The 17124-nt window shown below is 37.9% G+C and overlaps 1 protein-coding gene across 1 annotated transcript in view; it reads right to left on the bottom strand.

The window, feature by feature from the left end:
* cacna2d4a (calcium channel, voltage-dependent, alpha 2/delta subunit 4a) overlaps positions 1-17124 on the bottom strand; it is a 791862-nt gene that overhangs the window by 483972 nt on the left and 290766 nt on the right. Inside the window, exons 21-23 of the mRNA XM_051921543.1 lie at positions 6078-6145; positions 5581-5626; positions 3278-3375 (exon numbers count right to left, since the gene is read on the bottom strand). Coding sequence (XP_051777503.1) covers positions 3278-3375; positions 5581-5626; positions 6078-6145 — 212 coding nt within the window. The remainder of the gene's footprint in view (positions 1-3277; positions 3376-5580; positions 5627-6077; positions 6146-17124) is intronic.

Here is a 17124-nt window from a genome sequence, read left to right as displayed (position 1 = left end):
CATAAATTTAATGCATCTGATTGTAATTAACCTGTAACAATATAATGGTCCACAGAATGGTCAAACTACTGTTCCTGTGTGCTCATCCTTTCTTTCTTAGCTCCACATTCCTGACGCGGCTTTATAAATACACTGAAATTAACTGCATATTGTTTATTAGTGTAATACATCTGATTGTAATTAACCTGCTGCAATATAATGGGCCAGGGAATAGCCATAGTATTCCAAATACCAGAACTGCTTTAGCGTTGTTACGCTCACTGCATCTTGTTCTTCTTTTTGCTGTTCCCGTTAAGGGTTGCCACTGCGGATCATTTTTTTCCATATTACTCTCACTGCACCACTCGGGGTATTTATATCACTGTATCTGAGTGTGAATCACAGCAGCAGATGATCGGAAAGAGAATTATCGGTATACAGTTTCAAGTACACACTACCTCAACCACGGCAAAAAGCGTCAAACCCTTTCCTGTATGGACCTCGCGTTTCAGAAACAGTTTTCATCCCAAGAACTATAAACGCACTCAATCACCTCACTGTAAACTTGCACTACAGTTATAATATTGCACAACCTGCGCTACTTTATAAAGCGCGTATGATGACAATATCATTTTTAAGATGAAATGCAGCAAAATATGTTGCTTATAGTATACAGATAAAACTTTAACTTCATTTAAATAATCTGTATTGCATAATAATTAAACATGTGAGGACACGGTGCCGCAGCGTATAGCTAGTTCACGGATAGCTCCTGCCTTGCGCTGTATTCTTGCTGGTGCTGACGCGACACTGGAAGGATAGACGAATGGAATAATTAAACATGTACTACGAAGATATTTCAATGTTCCTTAAAAGTTTTGAAGAATCGGCGTTCTAAGCTTACAAATGGCTTCACGTCTATTACAGAGCTGATTGTGTGGCGATTGGAGAAAGAAAAGTATGGACAGGAATTGGAGGTTAGTACGTTTGAAAGAGACAGTACTTCTGTAATAAATTATTTCATCGAAGGTCACACATGGTTCAACAAGCCTCTTGCGTGAGATATGAACAATCACTGCGCCACCGTGTTCCCATGTTTAATAACATGCTTTCATTCCTATCATCATGAAAATGATATCACGTATACATCTCAGTATTTTAATTATTCAGAGAGCTGTAATATCTCGAATGTAATGCATTCTGTGTCCTGTCGGAGAAAGAGAAAGAACGGAAGCACGTAGTGATTCACACACATAGAGCACATAGAAGATCAAACACAGAAAAAAGCATTTAACATGCTACTTGAGAAACTACGGTAGTAAAATAAACGATTTTAAGAAATTTCGAGATTAAAGTTGACATTTCGTGCTTTTTTCCCACTGTGTGCCTATGTTTTTTGTTTGTACCCTAATACGCTTTCATATGACACTCAGACGGTGGGCTACAACTCGCCTTTTCACAGCGACTTTGATATGTGATTTCTTTTTTATTTCGGGTACTGTGCGACTTTGTGAATTTGATCTTTCGAGTTTTTCCGACACTCTGTCACTCGATCAACTTTCTTTTGTTGATTATACCACTGTTTAAACCAACAAATAGTACTGTTTTTCCTTTGCCTCCACTTGGTATTCGCTGAAATTCTTATATTTTCCCCTGTGCTTTTCACATTGTCTTTTCGCAGAAGGCTATTTATATTGATTTGCATATTCAAAGAGGCGTAATTCTGGGAGGAGTTGGGGCGGGACAGAAGGCGCGTGCACGTGCGTTACTTTTCACGCAAATCGGGATTTATGTAGTGGAAGAACGTGAAAGTATGCGTGCGCACAGATTCCTGCATCTGGATTTTTCTGTGCGTACGCACAATCCCGCTTTTGTACTTACGCCATGTTATAGTGTGAGTTCTACGCACGGCGTTATACATGAGGCCCCTGTTCTGTTGCTGACTGAAGAATCCTCATTATGGTTAAAAAAAAAAGCCCCCAATGCCTGTCCGACAGATCAGAAACAGTCTTCAGGAGGCGGATGTGTGTGTGTCAGAGACGACTATCCATAGAAGACTTCATGAACAGAAATACAGAGGCCACACTGTACGATGCAAACCACTAGTTAGCCACAAAAAAAGGATGGCCAGATTACAGTTTGCGGAAAACGTACTTAAAAGAGCCTGCAGAATTCAGGAAAAAGGTCTTGTGGACAGATGATACAAAGATGAACCAGCAATAGAATGATGCAAAGTGCCACACAAATATGGTGTCCATAGGTAGTGGCACACTTCTCTTCACTGATGATGTAGCTGCTGGCAGCAGTGGCACAGTGAATTATGAGGTGTATAGAATTATTTGATCTGCTCAAGTTCCAGTAAATGTCTCGAAACTCATTGGACGGCATGTCATTCTACAACAAGATAATGATCCAAACATACCGCTAAGATTTTCAAAGTAAAACAATGTAAAACAACTAAGACAGTCACCCGATTTAAATCCAACTGAGCATGCCTTCCATATGCTGAAGAGAAAACATAAGGGGACAAGCCCCTGAAACAAGCAGAAAGTGAAGATGGCTGCATTAGAGGCTTGGCAGAGACTCACCAGAGAAGATCCTTGGTACCTGATGATGTCTACGAATCACAGACTTCAAGCAGTCATTGCATGCAAGGGATACGTGACAAAATCCTAAATAAGACTTCCTTAATGTACTTGAAATGTCCCAAATAATATGGCGCCCTGAAATGGAGGGACCATGTAGAAAAAGTGTTGTCATTTCTACATGCTGTGAACGAAATGTATGCAATAACCCTTAAATTAAAGCCTGTAAAGTGCATTTTAGTCTAATCTGAAATTGTTTAATTTGTAATTTTAACTTGTGGACCAGAAGGGGTAAATCAATGAAAACTGTCTTTGTCCCAAACATTATGGAGGGCTCTGCACTTTGATTTTTTTCTTTAATGCTTCATGAAATAGGTTTAAATTTTATGCTAGGTTTAAACTATTGATGTGTTGACTTTCCTTGCCTTTCACAACTAAGATCAGAGACTGTATCTTAAGTCTTGTATTCATTCAACAGCATTATAATAACTTTAATAACGTCATGAGTGGTGTTTTATTCCACAGGCCTCATTTAATTTACTATTTTACCTTGCTGTCAGGTTATTAAATGCAAAACTATTAACACAAATACTTGCATGCATCTAGAATTAATTTGATTTATTTTAATCTAAGTTAATAGATTAGCTGTCAACATAATGCTATGTAAATTTGCTCTACATGTTATTACTTTAGGTACAAATATATATACTCACATTCCAGGTCAGGCTCCTGTCCTGTAAGGTATCGTGATACAGCTTCCAGTTGTGAGAGCTTTCGATGATCAGGATCAATGTCAGTCACACAGTAAATCCTGCAACAAGTGATACTATTTACTTTCTTTTCCCAGGAAGAAAACACATCCAGCACTGAAATGCTGAAACTTAATCAAAAGTGATCAATTCCTCTACTAAAATTAAGCGAAACCAGAAGTATAACCCTTTCTACCAAGCTGACATCAATCAGACCAGTCTCTCTGCTGAGTAACAATAACAAGATCCTGGAAAAGGCATTAGCAAAACTAATAACGAAAGTGCTTCCTTCTATAATGTTACAAGAGGAGAGGAATGAAGGGTAGTAGGAACAAGACAGAATACATGTGTGTAAATGAGAGCGGGGTTAGTGGAATGGTGAGGATGCAGGAGTAGAGTTGGCGAAAGTGGATGAGTTTAAATACTTGGGATCAACAGTACAGAGTAATGGGGATTGTGGAAGAGAGATGAAAAAGAGAGTGCAGGCAGGGTGGAATTGGTGGAGAAGAATGACAGGAGTAATTTGTGACAGACGGATATCAGCAAGAGTGAAAGGGAAGGTCTACAGGATGGTAGTTAGACAAGAACAAGATGCAGAGGACAGAAAGATATGGAAGAAGATGATCCACTGTGGCAACCCCTAACGGGAGCAGCTGAAAGAAGAAGATTAATTGACTTCTGCTCCACTTTGATTCTGTCAGAGATAACCCAATAACAGACAGGTGGACCTGGGAATGGAGCTGATTAATTATTGGAGTGATAGCGACCCATTAAACAGGTGCAGGAGCACTGAATTCCACAAGTGTTAAGATTTGTAGTACATTCTATAAGCCCATGGAGATTCAAGAATAAAAGTGAAAACTTTTTTGGAGAAAATAAACACCTGTTCAAAAGGAGCTTGGAAATGGGAACACGATCAGAACACACTTGCTGTTATACGCAATAGGTGTTATGAACTCGAGAGTTCTGAAGCATAACAAGTCCCAAAATAGCTCAAAATGCCCACTAGAGGAGGAAACTGTCATTCCCCAGCTAGCCACAAAAAAGCGCAATGAAGAACCTTTGTAAATAAAAGATTTCTTTTACAAAAAAGCTCTGGAATAATCAAAGCTCCCAAAGAATACCAAAGGCAAATGGAGTTGTAATTCAAGGAACACAATGCCCCAAAACACAAATCCAAACACTAATAGAAAAAACAGAGCACAGAGATGAAAAATCCAATACATCACAAAAAGAACAATAACAGTAAACACTAGAGAAACTCACCACCACCACGAGCGCATTCAGAATGAACTACAAGGGACTGTAGGTTTTCATCTGCTTTTATAGACCTGAGGATAGACCCTTAATAGTAATGGGCAGGTGGCTCAGACCCTTGGAGACCCGCGCACAAAACACAAGGTACAAAAGAGAAGTTGCATAGACGTAAAGAAACTAAATAATGTTAAAATAAAAAACAGGCATTTGAACCCCAGTCAGGGGAGGAATCCTGACTGAAACATGATTATGGGAGACCAGCGCAATTATAGCCAATGTGTATTTATTATTTTACAAGATGTTTAAAAATTGCCTATAACAGTGGACAAATATGACTAGGAGCGTTATGTTATGATTTGTCACTGTTAACTCAAATTGCCCGTTTTTGGGCTAAACTATTATTCAGTATATGCCTCTGTGTTTCCATGTCAGTGTTCTTTTTAAAGCTAGTGGTGCTTTGTTTGGTGACAAAGTCTCCATGTGGCACCACCTCTGTCACAAGCTGTACACCTTGACAAACATGTGGTTGAAATAGAAATTTATGAAAAGAAAACAGAGTAGACATGAAAGCTTCCCTAAAAATAAGGTAGCCATTTTTGAGCAACCTGTGCCTCGTCCAGAGGAGAGATGATCAGTTATTCAATGGATGTTGTTTGCTTACTTAGTTGAATTTGACAAATGCCTATTGGAAGACTGAAGAAGGAAATAAAATTAAAAATAAATCTTGGGACCCCGGTAGATCCAAGTCCGACTTATCATCCAAGCAGAATACATTCACTTACTGATTGTTTTCTGCCTATTTGTATACATTTTGCAAACTGTAATTAAAATGTAATCATTATCTCAAAAAAAGCAGATGAATGGCACCCTTCAAAATATTTATTAAATTTATTTGCCCATAAAACTGAAATAATAATAATAATAATAGTAATCTGTATTGTATCTATATAAATGATTCCTGCTTTGGTCATATTTTCCATTGTCATTTACCTCTCAGTAAGTCAACTTACCATTCATTTGCTAATGACAAATCTGGTTGCATCAAGTCATGCAAGCCTAGAACAAAGTAAAGAAAAATATTAAACCTCAATTTTCCTTTCCCACACAAAACAATTGACAAATGTGATTCCAGTAATAAACATATTTTGTAATGACCATTTCATCTTTAAGATGGTCCACTTGTATTTTCTAGCACTACAGGTATATATTCTCATCTAACTCGGCAGATAACTCCTGGAATTCCAATGTTGATTCTAGCAATATGTGCACTCAGTAACATTCAATAGCTGTGTTAAGTAAAGGTGAGGTTAGGTTTATAGCTAAGTGTCTTGTAACCGCCTATTAAGATAATCCAATTCACCATCTCCTTATTCTGCTCTGTCTATTTGTGTGTTGCGCTCTACTAGGTGGATTATTACCCACCTAATTCAGAGAGTCGGCTAATTTGGTATGCTGGATTTTGTGGTTGTACTCCTACTTTATATGAGTGTAGAACCACTTGTCTTACCTTCTTCTACGGAGATATTCCCAATAAAGATGTATTCACCGTGTCCTCTTGAAAGAACTACCCCCAAGCTAAATGAAGAAGAGCAATGTCTGTTATTTAATTTTTACCACCTCTGCGTACAAGATTGAATGTGCACTTTTACGTTAATAACATTTGTTTTTCCTTTTAAAGGCAAGTCACTGAATCAAATTACTTTTGAATTAAAATTAAATATTTTTCAAATAAAAGGGAAACAACTGAATAAACAAAACTCTCCAAACTTTAAAGGAATCTTTAGCCTTGCATTTTTGGTAACATACAATATATTATCAGATATTTTCAGTTTATTTACTGTAACTGCCATTGCACATACAGTAACTAATTTTCCAGATTTTCAAGTTTCTCCCATATGCCCAAGACATTGATCAGTGACTATAACCTGGCCCTAGGTGACTAAAAGTGTGTATGTGTGTGAGTAGACCCTGCAATGGACTGGTGCCCCTACATGGGATGATTCCTATCTTGTGCTTGATCTTCCAAACTGCTAGACCTTTGTTTGGGTTAAGCTTGTGTGATAAAAGATGGATGGTGTCATGTGTACATGAGACATAGCGTAAGGGCTTTAGTTAACTGTAATTACCTGCCAAACTAGAGGTTAGCAGTACATTCTAATACCTTCTCTTCTCCTCCCTTTGCAGAATGAACAACTGACAGCCACTCCATCGCTGATGTCACTTCTGTTGTCCATTTGCCTGGACCCTCCCCTTCCTGCCACATTACTACATAACCTGGGAACAGGTCATGTTGTTTCTAGTTTGATCCTGAACTCGCGTATGTGAAGACATCTTTGCAATTGTGATTTTTTTGGTTTTCAAAAATCTTCAGTTACATGGGGTCACCAAGGTTGTGCCCCAACACTTTATCTTTGTCAGTCTTTTCTTTAGCCATGACTACCATACATAAATGTGAATGTAGATTGATTATTACAGTCTTACTTTGCCACAAAAATGTTGTGCTTAATAAACTGACATGAAATAGTTACAAGCGTATCCTTACTTTAATTTAATTTGGACTGGCCAAATTATCTAACCACAGGAAAAAATACTATGGATTATTAAAACAAACACCCGAGTTTGGTCTCGTCCGTTGCGAGAGATGAATGTCTAAAGCGGAGCTCCGTTAGCAGCGGTGTTATTTTTTATATTATTTCCTTATTATTCTGAGATATCCTTTATTTATCCAACCCGAGGGTTCTACTACAGCATATATAAACATGGTCGGCAAGAAAGGGGCTCAGAAAGAAATGGAAAAGAAAACTAAAGCTGCATCCAAGCCCAGACTGACAAGTCCAAGTTCAAGCTCAAGGTACAGCCTTTCAGAGACTGACCTGGAACAGATAGATGAAAGCCCAGACTCCTCGGGACCACGGTCCGCAGCATCGTCTCCAGCTGAGAGCGAAATGGGGAGCGAATGTGCGTGTGACACAAGTCACGATAGCTCACCAATTGGAGAAGATCATTTGAAACTGGAAAAGGCCTTGCAGTCCGTGCTTTCACCTACTCCACGTGAGCCGGGAACATCGGCTGTAATAGAGCCTGCCACTTCTCGTACAGTCCTCGAAAGCAGAAATGATCTGTCCACGATCTGTGATGATCGCTGAGCTGATCACTGAGCTCAAGCAAGAGATAAAGAATGATATACAGAAAAGTGAGAAGGCAAGTGAGAAGCAGCTGCGGGAGCTGCAAGAGCTGCGGCAGGATAACAAAGACTTGGAGAAACACGTATATATCCGCATTGAAGCGGTCTTTAATGGTATGGTGGATAAAATTGAGGAGCACATTCAGGAAAATGCGTCTAAACTGAGCACATTTGCCAATCAGCTGGAGGATGTTAAGCAGGCATTCACGACTCGAAATGAAATAGCCAAAAACCTAGCATCCACTGCTGATGGAAAAGCAACAGCTGCCAGTTCCGAATGCAAAAAACTCGGAGACAGACTTGTTGCTCTGGAAGATAGAAGCAGAAGGAATAATATTAGAATTGTGAAAGTCCAAACCCAGTAAAATTCGCAGCTGAACTATTCTCTAAAATAATTGGAGAGGACTTTAAATCAGATACAGAGATAGCAGCAGCTTATCACATACACGGATCAAATACCTTTAGACCTAGGTCTTTTATTATCCGCTTTGAGAGATTATTATGTAAACTAGATGTGATGGCATTCCTCAGACGCAAGCGTAGATTATATTTGATAATAACCACATTCGTATTTTCCCTGATTTCTCTCCCATATCAGCTGCTAAACGTAAAGCCTTCTACAACATTAAACAGCGGTTACGGCAAGTCGATATCAAATACAGCCTCTTGTACCCTGCTAAACTGAAAGTGGATGTGCAAGGCCAATACTACGTCTTTTCCAGCAAGGAGGAAGCAGAAAAGGAATTAAGAAAGCTGATCCAGACACTATTCTGAAACACAATAGTGAGTTGCATCTTGTCATGGCATGGCAAGGAGATATCACCTGCTGTCTGCTCCACTTGTAATGATACAGGTATTATAATTATACATCCTTTTCATTACTTGGACACTTTCTGTTTATGTTTTAATTACAGTTATAGACGTGTGTGTGGAAGAAATTAACTTTTTTTTTTCTTACTACCCGCTCTGTGTATGACTGTATATGTATGTGTACTTTTCTACTTTTATTTTTCTATTTTTCTGTTTTTCACCTGCATTATTATCATTCTTTAATTTAATATTATTTATTGTATCAGTATGCTGCTGCTGAAGAATGTGAATTTCCCATTGGGATTAATAAAGTATCTATCTATCTATCTATCTATCTATCTATCTATCTATCTATCTATCTATCTATCTATCTATCTATCTATCTATCTATCTATCTATCTATCTATCTATCTATCTATCTATCTATCTATCTATCTAAAGGAGACTGTTTAACGCCATACCCTTGGTTTATTGTTATTATTGCATTAAGACTTACTATGCTTATCCTGGACCACTTTCTAACACCATCCCCTGGGTTTATTATCTTATTACTTTAAGGTTGCTGAAGATTATATTATATATTTTATGCTTATAGTTTGTTAATGATTATATATAATCATAGTTTGTTAATGATTATATTTTAGGCATATAGTATTTAGACTATATTAGCAATAGATCTCTACTTTTTAATCCTAAAACGCCACTGAGTGGGGGCTTGTTTTGCTTTGAACGTGCTCTGCCTCTAGGTATGTCAGAGGACTGAGACTTTGTGAAGTGGGGTCCAGCCTCACGTGGGGAGGTAAAATGGGGGGGGGGGGGGGCAAGGGGGGAGAGAAAGAGAGCAGGCTATATCTATTCTATCCTTTTAATCCTTATAATTATAACTACCAACGTAACAATAGGCTGCATGGCAATAACTCTTGGGGAAATAGGAAATTAAGGTTAAAGCTGTCTCACTTCCAGTTAAGACTATAAAATGACATCAAAAACTCAGATTCAATATCTCCATGATGGGACAGTTAACTTTGTGAGCTGGAATGTTAAAGGCCTGAATCACGAATTAAAGAGAAAGTATTCTCTCACCTAATAGGTTTAAATGCTAAAAAAAGTATTTTTACTGGAGACCCACTTACTAAGCAAGGATCCGTCTGCAAAAGGAGTGAGCAGGCCAAATGTTTCATTCTAGCTTTACAAAGAAAACTACAGGTGTGGGAATTCTCATACACAGAACAGTCTCATTTGTAGCATCAGATGTAGTATCTGATCCGGAAGGGAGATATGTGATGGTCATGGGCAACTTATTTAACTGTAAAATGATTTTGATAAATGTTTATGCACCTAATGTCGATGATAAGGAATTCATACAAAACGTATTTGCATCCATTCCCAATGTGAACACTCATAAAATTATAATGGCTGGGGACTTTAATTTTGTTTTAAATCCACTCTTAGATAGGACTCTTGTCACAGGGGAGATGACATCTAACACTGCAAAGATAATTACACAGTTTGTAACTGACCACAACTTATCAGACCCCTGGAGGTTTCTAAACCAAAACTCAAGAATATATTCTTTCTACTCACCAGTACATCATTGCTACTCAAGAATAGATTATTTCTTTATAGATAACAATTTCTTGCCTACGATTAAATCTTGCAAGTACAATGCTATTGTTATTTCTGACCATGCACCTCTGATCTTGGAACTAAAGTCACTATGCCCCACGCACTCACCTCGTAGATGGCGTCTTAACCCGCGTCTATTTGCAGACGAGAACTGTACAGAATTTATATCCAAGCAAATCAGTCTCTTCCTAGAGACAAATACATCCTCAGAGATTTCTGCAGGAATACTCTGGGAAACTCTAAAGGCCTTCTTAAGAGGACAGATTATTTCATATCTTTCCCACAGGAATAAATTAGAAACCAAGAAAGTATCACAACTAAAAAGCGAAATTACTAGAATAGATGAAGAACATGCCAGGCAACCAAAGGAGGCTCTACATAGGAAAAGGCAGGCTCTGCATTCAGAGCTCAACCTCTTGACAACTAAAGAAACTGAACAACTAATTTATAAATCCAGACATCATTACTATGAACACTTAGAGAAAGCTAATAAGCTTTTAGCTCAACAAATCCACAAGCAAGAAGTTCACAATGCAATCCCAGTAATCACCAATACGAACAGAGATGAAATCATTGACCATAAAAATATAATGCACACATTTAGAGACTACTATAAATCCTTATATTCTACTGAATTTAAAGAAGACAACACACAATCTAATGTATTTCTGGATACATTACAGTTACCACAAATAGATACTTTTAGTGTGGAGGAACTGGATAAACCTCTGGCGCTATCAGAATAACTAGATGCTATAAAGTCACTTCAAGGCGGGAAAGCAGCAGGCCCTGATGGCTACCCTGCAGAATTTAATAAGAAATTCTTCATTCAGCTAGCTCCCCTCCTATTAGCAACATTTACAGAAGCTAGAGACAATCAAATTCTACCTCAAACTTTTCGCCAAGCATTAATCACTGTCTTTCCTAAACAAAATAAGGACTTATTACAATGTGCATCATACAGACCAATTTCACTTCTGAATAATGATATTAAGATACACTCAAAAATCATAGCTAGAAGGATGGAGAAAGTGCTGCCTTTGGTAATATCACAAGATCAAATTGGATTTATCAAGGGTCGACACTTATCCTCCAATCTTCGACGCCTGTTTAATGTAATTTACTCACCAACAAAGTCAAACACCGCAGAAATATTATTATCATTGGATGCAGAAAAAGCATTTGACATGATTGAATGGAAATACCTTTTCACTACATTAGAGAAATTTGGGTTTGGCCCGAACATTTGTGCTTGGATCAAACTACTGTATACCAATCGAGAAGCTTTAGTTTGTATTAACAATATTTGTTCAGACTACTTTAAACTAGAACGTGGTACCAGACAAGGATGCCCCTTGTCACCACTGCTATTTGCAATTGCCATTGAACCACTGGCAGATCACTGTCGAATTGCTGATCAGATAAATAGGATTATCAGAGAAGGACTGGAACAGAAAATCTCTCTATATGCAGATGATATGGTACTGTATATATCAGACCCACAAAATTCTGTGCCTGCAGTCTTAACAGCACTTACAGAATTTCAAAAGATCTCTGGTCTAAGAATTAATTTGAATAAAAGTGTACTCTTTCCAGTGAAATCTCAAGTATATAATATTAGATTAGACACCCTACCTTTTATCATTGCAGATTAGTTTAAATACCTAGGGGTAAACATCACAAGTAAACACAAAGCTCTTTATCAACAAAATTTTGCCGTCTTTATGGAAAAAATTAAGCAAGACTTGCATAGATGGTCAACCCTTCATCTCACTCTAGCTGGAAGAATTAACGTTGTTAAGATGAATATTCTTCCTAATCTTCTTTTTTATTTCAAAACATTCCAATATACATTAATAAATAATTTTTTAAGCAATTAGATTCAACAATAACCTCATTTATTTGGAACTCAAAACATCCACGTACCCTACAAAGACCTAAGGCAAAAGGTGGCATTGCTCTACCTAACTTTCAGTTTTATTACTGGGCAGCAAACATACAAGCTATAAAAACCTGGACACAAACAGATGAACATACACAGGCCTGGTCCACAATAGAAGTAAAATCCTGCAGTACTTCTTTATATTCCCTGCTTTGTGACCCAATAAATGCAAGGTATCGGCAATATACTAATAACCCAATTGTGCTTCACTCACTCAGAATATGGAACCAATGTAGAAAGCATTTTAAGATGGACACCATCTCTGCAACATATAAAATTATTTTACAGTCCCTCCCTTTCAAAGATCCAAGAGGACAATGGGAAAAAGATCTCTTAATCAATATATCAGAAAGGGAGTGGAAAGTAGCAATGCAGAGACTTCACCCGAGTTCCATATGCGCAAAGCATACAATTATTCAACTCAAAGTTATAAATCGAGCACATCTGTCTCACCTAAAACTGTCCAAAATGTTTCCAGGGCAAGATCCAACCTGCGAACGCTGCATTCAAGTCCCAGCCTCACTGGGTCACATGTTTTGGGCCTGCGCCAAATTAACATCGTTTTGGTGTCACAATCCCTCCTAACCCATTAACAGCTGTGTTTGGTGTTCTTCCAGATGGGTTTAAAGATGGAGAAGGACAAACAAATATTCACTACACTTTTGGCACGCAAACTTATTTTGCTAAACTGGAAGAATCCTAACTCTCCACTTTTAAGTCAGTGGGAAACCGATGTTTTATACTATTTGAAATTGGAAAAAATCAAATATTCAGTTAGAGGATCTGTACAGAATTTTTTTAAAACCTGTCAGGATATAATCAATAAAATTTTAGAATAAGCTCTTAAAGCACAGAGGAAGCAATTATCTCCGCATTTCTTTTTCTTCTCCATTCATCTCTACTGGCCTATTAAACTCATCAATTTAGGTTTGTTTACAAGCCTTAAGTTCTACCCCGTTGGCCATGCTCTCTCTTTCAGGGCTGGGGGTTGATTTGTTTTTCAATCCTATTTTTTGTAAAAATTGATCGATTTGTATGAATGATTACAATAAAATTAATAAAATAAAAAAAACACACCCTCATTTTACACTGAGATCAGGAACACATTTGCCTGTTGTCACTGTGGCAGTCAATATGTATAAAGAGGGAAATCTCAACTATGGTTAAAGATTTTTGAGTATAGAGCTGAAGGATTGGAGGTTTGGCAAAATCAGGTTTATTTTTTAGTTTTTTGGGATATTAATAAAAAAAATCAAGTTTGTGTTTTAGGAAACAGTGAGTCACACTAGGATTAATGAAGCAAAACTAGAAACGAGCTGATTCAAGGCAGAAAGACTGCAGGCAGTTGCGTAGGAGGGTCATGGTCATGCAACACACCATTTTCAAGTAATCTGTCTTATGGGAATAATTAAAATGATCCAAAAAAGATGGACGCATGTGGTTTGATAAAACCTGAAGATTCTACTCATGAGAAAGAAATGGCAGGCTAATAAATCATTTATACGTGAAGTAAAAAATTTTTGCCTACATATTTATTTAAAAAATGTACAATAATAAAAAAAGATTCCAATAAAGAAAGAATTAGTATTCCTTATTCATAAATCAACAGCAAAACACAATTAACTAACCAGGAAAAAAAATCAGTTTTTGAAAGCAGACACGGTTTTTGATTAAACAAATTTTTAGACAAAAGTTGCTTGATTTTGTCCTTCAGATCCCACATAAATATATTCTATAAGCTAAATTCTTGTAGTGCTGTGGCACTGATGCTCAGATACTGGCATTGGCTAATTTTTACATAATTTGCAATGCTGTAAATGCTATATTTCTTTAGTTTGATACATGTTGCAAGTTCATAACTGATATTAAATAATTAATTTAAAAGGTTTAAATGGTCCCTTATATATTGATATGTATTGCTCTGTACGTATTTATGGTAATACTTTAGGTACTGCAAAAATGCACCTATTACTCATTTATGAGCACATAAAGTAACTCCAGTTCTTAGATCCTTACACTGGCTTCCAGTTACGTTTAGGGCAGATTTCAAAATCCTCCTTTTAACATATAAAGCCTTAAATGTCCAAGGCCCTTCTTACTTCTCTGAACCTATCATCACTTTACAAACCTGAGCATATATTAAGAGCTTAAGATGCTTGCCTACTTGAATTGCAAGGATGGATAAAAAAATAACAGTGGGAGGCTGAACTTTTAGTCAGCCTCGAAGCTGTGGAATGGTCTTCCTCCTACTAATCTCAATCTCATCTTTTAAATCCAGGCTAAAGACAACTACCTCAGTGTGGTATACCCAGACTAGAGCTACTGATTAGCTATGCATTCAGCATCTCTGTTGTTAGTCATCAGTACTAAAATGTAAGTAATATGATATTTATAAACTGTTACTAAAACTCACCTTTTCTGTTTCTCTTCCCAGTACTGACATGTGGCACTTGGTGCCACTGCTATACTGCACAAGTCATTTACCTCCCTATGGAAAAGTCATCTCATGGGGTGGTAGATTCATTTCATCAGATTATCCAGCCCAGCACTGACTCAGCTGTGGAATGGCCAGTAGCGGGAGGTTGCTTGTCAGCTGAGGTCTCCAGGACTGTAATTGTGTCTGGCTTGTGTGACTTCCTTTCCACATTCTGGCCACAGTTCTACAATTAGCTGATGGATAAATATTGTATTTTAAATTTATGTTAATTAGTTTCCACTTTGATTTTGATGTATTTGAACAAATATGTATCTGCCTATGTGATCATTCTACGTTCATTCATTCATTCATTCATTCATTCATTCATTCATTCATGTTCCACCACATATTTGAAGCTGGGTCATGGGGACAACAGTCTTAGCAGTGAGGCCCATATGTCTTTTCCCCAACCACACTTGCCAACAAATACTGTGGGATCCCAAAATGTTCCCTAGGCCATCTGGGAAATATAATCATCCTAACGAGCCCTGGGTCTTCCGTGGGATCTCCTCCTAGCTGGTCATGCCGGTAAAATCTCCACATGGAGGCAACCAGGAGGCATCCATATCAGATGGCTCCTCTCGAAGCAGAGGGTCAGCAACTCTACTCTGAGCCTCTCCTGATTGTCTGCACTTCTCATCCTATCTTTAAGGGAGAGTCTAGTCACCCTGTGTAGAAAGCTCATATTGGCTGCTTCCACCCTCAATCTCATTCTTTCAGTCATTACCCAAAGCACATGAACATAGGTGAGGGTAGGGATATACAGTAGATCGACTGGGAAATCAAGAGCTTTATCTTCTGACTCAGCTCCTTCTTCACCACTACAGATAGGTATGCATAACTGTGCTCGCCGCCCCAATCCATCTGTCGATCTCACCATGCCTTTTCCACTCACTCACTCACTCACTCACTCACTCACTCACTCACTCACTCACTCACTCACTCACTCACTCACTCACTCACTCACTCACTCACTCACTCACTCACTCACTCACTCACTCACTCACTCATTCTGTATTTAGTGAGTGGTATAATCTATTTACACATTTTGCCTTAAGAGTTGCATTGGGTGAGGAGTGGTGTATTAGAACAAATTATTTTGTACTATTGTATTGTATTGTATCAGCAAATAAATATGACAAAAACAGGCTGCAAGCAATTGTGAGGTCTGCCGAAAAGATCGCTGATGCCAGTCTTCCCACCTTATAGGACCTGTGCTATTCTAGAGCATGATGCAGAAGAAGTACTTGTGTAGATAATCCAGTCAAATTCATTCAATTCAGTCATTATTTTTGGTTTTTGACTTTCTTATTGCCTTTTTGACTTTGAGTTTGTTTAGCCCCTCATATTTTTTGACTTTTCTGATTCTGACCCTTTGGCTGCTTAAGAAGGATTCTATTGTAGCACCACTGGGTGTAAGCCAAATGCCGTGAACAATATGGTGATCCTTTGTAGAGCTCCAATCACACAGCCAACAAGGAAAGGGTGTGTTGCATACAATCCGGTAACAGAAACGTATAAACAGTGTCAGTTTAATTTCAATCTTGTGTTTTGCTACAGGTATTTGGTAAAAGTGTAAGCTTGTGGTGCAGATCACGAGTCTTCATGGGCTCAGGGTAGGCACAAAAAAGGGGTAGATGTTATTTACTTCAAAACACGTGAAGGACTAAATGCATTTTGTGAACTGATGAGTATTACTGACATGTTTATAGTATTCAGTGTTACAACAGGCAGTCATCCACAGTTAAGCACACTGACTGATATCAATCAATCCAGAAATACAAGAGGAGAACATGAAAACGCCATGGTGCTGTGAAGCAGGAATGCTAGCTCTTCGCAGTCACTCTGCCTGTAAAAACATCTGTGCTAAACTTACTAAACTTTAACCTGATTAAAACCAAATGAATGCTTACAGCTTTTGTTCCATTCTTGTAACATGATTGCAAGCTACCAGCGTGCCTAACCTCTCCATCAATAGCTGTCACCAGACAACAACCAAAGCATGAGCCTGCACAGCAACAGGGGCGTTTTTTATTTTCTAGTTTGCGGATCCCACAGGAAGATGCAGTGACTTCCTGCAGAAACGCTGCAAAAACACTTCTTGTTCCCCTATTTTTATCAGCATTTTATGATTGTTACCATTCATTTCAATGGAGCAAGCGTGTAGATGAAACTGCTTGAAAACTGCTGCAAAAAGGAGTTTTCTAAATTGATTCCTGCCAAAACATTTAGACATGAATAGTATCATTGCAAATAAAGGCAAATAACTTTACAAACGGTTTAGGAGCATTCCAGTCTAGCACTAAACACTTAGGTGTAAATGAGTACTAAGGAATTGGTGGTTAATTTGTTGTGAGATCAATGAAGAATGAAAATGTTTATTCAGCAGACTAATAATAAACTAAGTGCTGATTGAATCCCATCCAAAATATGTAATTCTGTGATTGTGATTCAGAAACACTATTCTTGCTCAAATGATGCAGTCACCTGATCGTGTATTAATGTATTTTTAATTT

Source organism: Erpetoichthys calabaricus, chromosome 18 (genome assembly GCF_900747795.2).
Source record: "Erpetoichthys calabaricus chromosome 18, fErpCal1.3, whole genome shotgun sequence".
NCBI lineage: Eukaryota > Metazoa > Chordata > Cladistia > Polypteriformes > Polypteridae > Erpetoichthys > Erpetoichthys calabaricus.
The sequence above is the reverse complement of the archived record's forward strand: the minus strand, read 5'-3'. Positions and strand labels throughout refer to the sequence as shown.